Below are 6,836 nucleotides of genomic sequence, written 5' to 3' on the forward strand. Positions count from 1 at the left end.
TGTAGACCGTTAAGCCTCTCCATCAAATCTGACAAGGGTCTAGAAAAATTAGAAATAGATGATGGTGGTTGGTTTTGTTCTGTTTCTTTGTGTGTAACACTGAGTGTCGACAGAAGGCAGCGAAGAATGAAGTTAATGTTGCTAACCAAACGACAATAACCAGTTCTACACAAAACAATAATTTTAATAAGAAGTTAAGAATATTGAAATAAAAGCATATTTCTCTGAATAATGGGATCGTGCGGGTAACTTTCCTTTAACAAATTACATAAATGTTAATATTTACGACATCGCCCATGATTATGCAAGGGAAGGCAGGTAAAACAAATTTTGCTGAGATTTCGATGAATAGTTATTTATAGCCGTGTTATTTTGGTGAAAAGCCTTTTAAACATCTTAAAATCAAGCATATCGCCATGATTTTCTACGGTTCAATTCACAAATTTTAAATTGAATTCAGTTCGGAGTATAACGAGTATTACATTTCAATGAATTCTGAGCATTTTGTAAATAAATAAACAAAAACAAAAAAAAAAAAACAACAATTGATGTAAATTGAACCTACGATCATCGGCCCCCAGATATGTTCCCCTGTAGCAGTCACTACAATCACCGAAGCAGACAAAATATTACTCTTTCACAGACACGGTAAAAACATAATACCGTATTGAATCTAAATTCATTATGGCCAAATTAATTTCACATAAAATATTCGTTAAAGGTATTTCAGATGTTCCGGGTGTATGACAGTCCTTGTGCTTTGATCTGTAACACCATGAAAAGATATGAAACGATAAGAGACGACAGGCAATTGGCTAACAGACTTCACTGAGGGGTACTCCAGACACACTTAGCCACGCTGTGACAGAGCTGTTTACAACACCTCGTCGCTTCAACTTGAAACTTGCATGTTAAAATACAACGAAAATAAGTTACCTTAATTCTACTTAATATTTTAATCATTGTTTCTACATGGAAAAACGGCTGTTGTCATTACTCTTTAGAAATGAAACAAGTTTTGTCTTCATGTATTTTGAAATAATAGAAAAATAGGATACACTTTTATCATCCAATTGTTTGACTAAATTCGAAGTATATGTTTTAGTTAATTTACAAGAATTTCAATTAACGGTATTTAAGTATTTGATCCAGTTTATGTTCATAACCAGTGTATGGCAGGTTTTTTTCCCGCCTCTCTATGTTAATTAGATAAGATAAGAAAATTAAACAATACTGTATGAATTAGAATTATCTAGATAAATCAAAGGTTATATATGTTTATCTATAATTTAAAAAAACGCACATATTCACAAATTTAAACTTGGATAAAGCATACTTCAGTGATATTTCAGATGAAAATTTAACAAATATTGCACATCACAAACGCAGAATGAAACATGATGTAAATTAAGCGTTTGTTATTTTATTTATTCCTCAGTTAGAAATATTAGCGCCGCCTCATGATACTTTGGGATGACCTGGGTGTGAGACAATGATCCTCATTATCCTCATATTACCATATCAAAGATGGGGATTCCAAGAAAATACCAACCATATGGCAGACTGTCTAAAGGAAGCTCCGTGTCTCAATTGGAAACGGTCTTAGGGTTTTGTTCTAACAGCTTGCGTATTAATACGATTTTACAAGCATCACCTCTGATATAATTAGTAAAATATTAATCCATACACGTCACTTCGCCATCACATCTCCAATCACACTGAGTTAAATCATTTATTTTCTGCCTGGACTAATTCGATTTTGATATCCTTATTTTCTTATTCTTTTGTATATCACTGACACATCCTTGTGCGCTCTTTATCATTATTTGTTAACACAACAACTATTCTAGTAATGTATGATTTTCCTAAATATTTTAATCTGATTATTAAATAATATAAAGAATGTAAATATAGATATATTTGTTATTATTATTTTATTGATTATTTTATTTTATAAGTTTTTTTTACATGAATCAATCAGATACCATTCTATAATTTTTAACTTCTATATCTATGGTTGTAAAAGCTACTTGCTATAATAAAAATATTTTTATATAGAAAAAATGCTACCGAAATAGTTCAACGGAATCCTGTGTTGATGTCCCCGTGTTCAATTTGTTCAATTTTCATGCTCAAATACACACCGGCTTGTTTTCCTATCAGAAAAAAGGCTTAAAGACTTAGGTCACGCTACGGTGATTATAAACCTTAGCTGTGAGCCATTTATATCTTGAAATATTTTAAGATTGTGCATCATTTGTTCGTAATTGATTTTAAAACGCTGGTTTGGTTGCAGGTTGATACTAGCGAGTAGCGAATGTCTACACCCCATCAAGCCCCGCTCTGCCAGCCTCAATTGGATTAGGACGGGATTCCATACACAGGCACACACAAGTAATTATTTGCCTCTCAGTGTTGGCAGCTGCGCACAAATCCCTATTATCTGGCGGTGCATACCGAATTAGTACACGAGCCAATCAAATCACAGGATACAACTCACACATCAAAGCTGATCAATTAATTTCCTAATATGATTTGGTGTTTTCGGGAAGCCAGATAAACGATATCTTGTCTCGATTGAAGAGGACTGGTCATTTCTGCTGAAGTGCTGGACGTGGATTCGACAACATGACAAATTAACTGCCGAAATAGAAGGAAAGTAACAATCATCCGAGATTGCTAAACGTCTCAATCAGCTGTCAAGACAAGTGCTCAAGGATATCACTCTAGAGCTGTTTTGAAGTTTGTTTAAATATCCAGGGCGCAGCGCCCGGTAACACGGTGTTATGTTCTGATCATAGAACATCCTGCTGTGTATAAGTATTTTATCTCCTTCTAAGACGACTGCGCATATAAAATCATAACAAATTAGAGGACAATTCAAAATACATTTTACACAAAAGTGACTTTTGGTTACGCTTACTGATACGTCGGGTGATATGAACGTATCGGAAGATATTAATGAAACAAAGTTTGAGAACATTCGAGTTAAGCAAGAAATTCCAGCAGCTATGATGGAAAATATATTTAGATCAAACCAAACAAACCAACAATTGTTCAGCATAGCAGCATTAAGTGGGGAAAACATGACTGGACAGGAAAATATTTACTTAAAACAACGTGATGAATTTCAGAATGAAACTGCCGACGACGATGGATATTCTAGTAATGTGAAAGTAGACGTAGAGGAACATAGTAGCGATGATAGTGACAACAGCTCCTCGTCTGAACGACGAAACGACAGTTTTGGAATAATCGGGGAAAGTTACGAGCAAAAAGACCTTGATGGAAAATCGAAGACACGGAAACCAAAAGGTGAGAAAGTGGTAAGGTTAAACATTAACGCGAGGGAACGAAGGAGAATGCATGATTTAAATGACGCTCTTGATGAACTTCGTTCAGTGATACCGTACGCGCATAGCCCATCCGTACGAAAACTTTCAAAAATAGCAACTTTGTTGCTGGCTAAGAATTTCATTTTAATGCAAGCTAATGCTCTTGAAGAAATGCGACGTGTGGTAGCGTTCAGGAACAATCCGTCGACCACCCCATCAGTGTGTTTGGAGCCCTACTCAAGATACCCCAACATGCCCGGGTTACAGGCCCTAACGGCTTTCCCGAGGAACAATGCACGAAAGTTCAATCCGACATTCCCAAGGACAGCTGACAATAGTGCATTCAAGCGGAACTCCAGTGACAAAGTGTAACATTAAAACGGACAACAAATGACTTGTGGATAAAATAAAACACTTGTTTTTTTTAGTAAATAATGCAACCAGATGATAAATATTGCATTTCTATAACGACAATGTCTTGAATGTGGTCGTAATTATATGTAAAGTGGAACTGCAAAGAAAGAGAGAATTTTTGGTAAGTTTAAATAAGTATTATAGGGAGCCGTAAATTACACGAAACTAACACAAACCTAAATAAGTACGTCGCATTAGCCATCTAAATCTGTATCATCCTTGTATCTATCTCATTAATAAACAAAACAATGTTACTTTTTGTTACATTTTGTTTATTTGTTTTGAAAAAAAAATAAGGTTTTACACACATAAAAAGTATATTCAGTTTAGATTCAGATTTCTGAATCAGAGAAAATAAATCAAATAAATTCTCTCTTTTTTAAACATCTTTTTGTTTATTTATCATTGAAAAAGAAATGTCTTTTACTTAAAACGTGAACTATTCATACACACAATTAGCTATTAAACTTGACAGAAAATTCCGACATCGTTGTATTAAGATAATTCTTATGATGGTTTTTATACAGCAGAATTATGAAATATTGGAATGGAACAAAAGAAATGTTTCCAACAAAATGTTAATAACATGTTGTCTAATACGGTTACAAGAGATACATATTTATCAAAAACAAAAATGTCAAAATTTGTTATAATTAACATCGATATCAATTAAACTGCATGATATCTTCTGTACTCGGGTTTATTAATACGGTAAATATTTGCCTGGTTATAGTAACTCACACCAATGAAGTAGCTTTTAATCGTCAGCTGAAAGGCCGTAAGGCCGTAATAGCGGACGTAAAACCCATAAATAAATAAATAAATAAGTAGCTTTGTTTAAGTAAGGATTTCCTTTTTTTTCTATGTGTATTTTTTAACCAAACTAACGTTTCCAGAACTACAGATAGGATTTATTTATATGGTGATATTGTATATAAATGTGACTCAAGATGTGTGACACGTCGTAAGGGGCACGTAGGTAACGTATTAAATAAGTGTTAGCTACACAGTTTCTGTTCCCTTTGCGAGTGTGTATGTAATTATGAATTTGTCAAATAATTTTAATAAATCAAGTTGAAACTTGAAAAATGTAAGTGATACCTAAAGATACAAAAAGGAGACAAGAAATCCATACCGACTGATACAGAACAATATCCTCCTTAACATTTTATGTCCAACAATCGTTTTTATCCTGTTGTTTCAGTGAACTATTAAGCTGATTATTTACATGTTATGTCATGACCATCAGGCGGTTTTACCATTGATAACGAGTATAAGCACCTTTCTGACATCAGTCATTGTTTCTGATGATACAGTGTCATTGTCGATACAATATTACATCTCATCATTTACACGTATATTTATTTACATTTTTCCAGTTTAATATGCAATGTTGAATAAATTTCAAATCATTAATATGTTTAAAATGTGTTTTAATATATTAGCAATCAGGACGTGAATTTCTATATTTGACAAACAAATAAGAAGCTGCAGTATTACACCAGATTGCGTACATGATGTATATTATAACTGCAGAGCAGCTCAATGCTGAGGTTAATTTTATCTATGTAGAGAAAAGTGACAAGTTCACGACATGGAATAGTCATGGAATATTAGCATGTATTATTATGTATGGGGAATGCAGGATTAACCTTAAAGTAAGTAGTGTGTGGGCCATGCATCTTTAACAATTTTAATAGTGTAGGTGACATACATCATTAAAATTAAACTGAATAATGCATACGAGTTACAATCTAAATTTAGTAATGCCTTGGACATTAAAACTTGTTCAGGACTTGGCCGTTCACTTCACCGTTTGTAGTGTGTGATATATGCATCTTTAATCTTAAAGTGGGGTGTGTAAGTAACATAAACGTTTAAACCTAAATTGAGTGGTATGTCGGTCCTTAACCCTGTATCATATAGTGTGTGAGATGTCTTTAACCTAAATAGGTAGTATTTGGAACTTGTCCTTAACCTCGATTGGTAGTATTTGGTACCCGGTCCTTAACCTAAATAGGTAGTATTTGGTACCCGTTCCTTAACCTAAATAGGTAGTATTTGGTACCCGTTCCTTAACCTAAATAGGTAGTATTTGGTACCCGATCCTTAACCTAAATAGGTAGTATTTGGTACCCGATCCTTAACCTAAATAGGTAGTATTTGGAACTTGTCCTTAACCTAGATTGGTAGTATTTGGTACCCGGTCCTTAACCTAAATAGGTAGTATTTGGAACTTGTCCTTAACCTCGATTGGTAGTATTTGGTACCCGGTCCTTAACCTAAATAGGTAGTATTTGGTACCCGATCCTTAACCTAAATAGGTAGTATTTGGAACTTGTCCTTAACCTAGATTGGTAGTATTTGGTACCCGGTCCTTAACCTAAATAGGTAGTATTTGGAACTTGTCCTTAACCTAGATTAGTAGTATTTGGAACTTGTCCTTAACCTTGATGGCTAGTATTTGGGATCCGGTCCTTAACCGCATATTAATATAGTTCGATTACTGCAACATGCTCATGCTTTTCCCAAAATTGAACAAGCATTATAGGAATGATACCAAAGACGGACTAAATGAAACATCAGTCAGATACTGCGATTGTTTGAATTATCAAATTGTAAAATGTGGTACCGGTACACCTGTAACAGATAAATATCTGGACAATGGTCAAAGTTTTGATAGATAGAGTTAAGTCAAAATAGAAAATATTGACAATGGCCAATCAATGATTCCTCCATGCTGAATGAAATTGTATTTCAAACATGTTGTTTTGTTCGATATTGACACGATATTTAGTTAATTCGACATTTAGGCTAATTCGTGTGTGTGTAATTTGATTGTGAAACAATTTACTAGGCACATTGGTTTGTAATCGTTACGTCATGCAGACCTCACATTATCATCTGACACCTCGATGTTAACGCCCACCTCACACTTGTGATGTCACGACGTTACTTGTCTTTATCACCTAACTCCTCGGTGTTAATGTCCACCTCACACTTGTGATGTCACGACGTTACTTGTCTTTATCACCTAACTCCTCGGTGTTAATGTCCACCTCACACTTGTGATGTCACGACGTTACT

At 34.3% G+C, this 6,836-nt stretch overlaps 1 protein-coding gene across 1 annotated transcript; it reads left to right on the plus strand.

The window, feature by feature from the left end:
• Window positions 1-2,166: 2,166 nt before the first annotated feature.
• On the plus strand, window positions 2,167-5,119 carry LOC117325056 (oligodendrocyte transcription factor 2-like). Its single transcript, XM_033880978.1, has one exon. It carries the CDS (start codon window positions 2,940-2,942, stop codon window positions 3,705-3,707), a length of 768 nt encoding a protein of 255 aa, XP_033736869.1. The 5' UTR covers window positions 2,167-2,939; the 3' UTR covers window positions 3,708-5,119.
• The last annotated feature ends 1,717 nt before the right edge of the window (window positions 5,120-6,836 follow it).

The sequence above is a fragment of the Pecten maximus genome, chromosome 4, assembly GCF_902652985.1.
Source record: "Pecten maximus chromosome 4, xPecMax1.1, whole genome shotgun sequence".
Taxonomy (NCBI): Eukaryota; Metazoa; Mollusca; class Bivalvia; order Pectinida; family Pectinidae; genus Pecten; species Pecten maximus.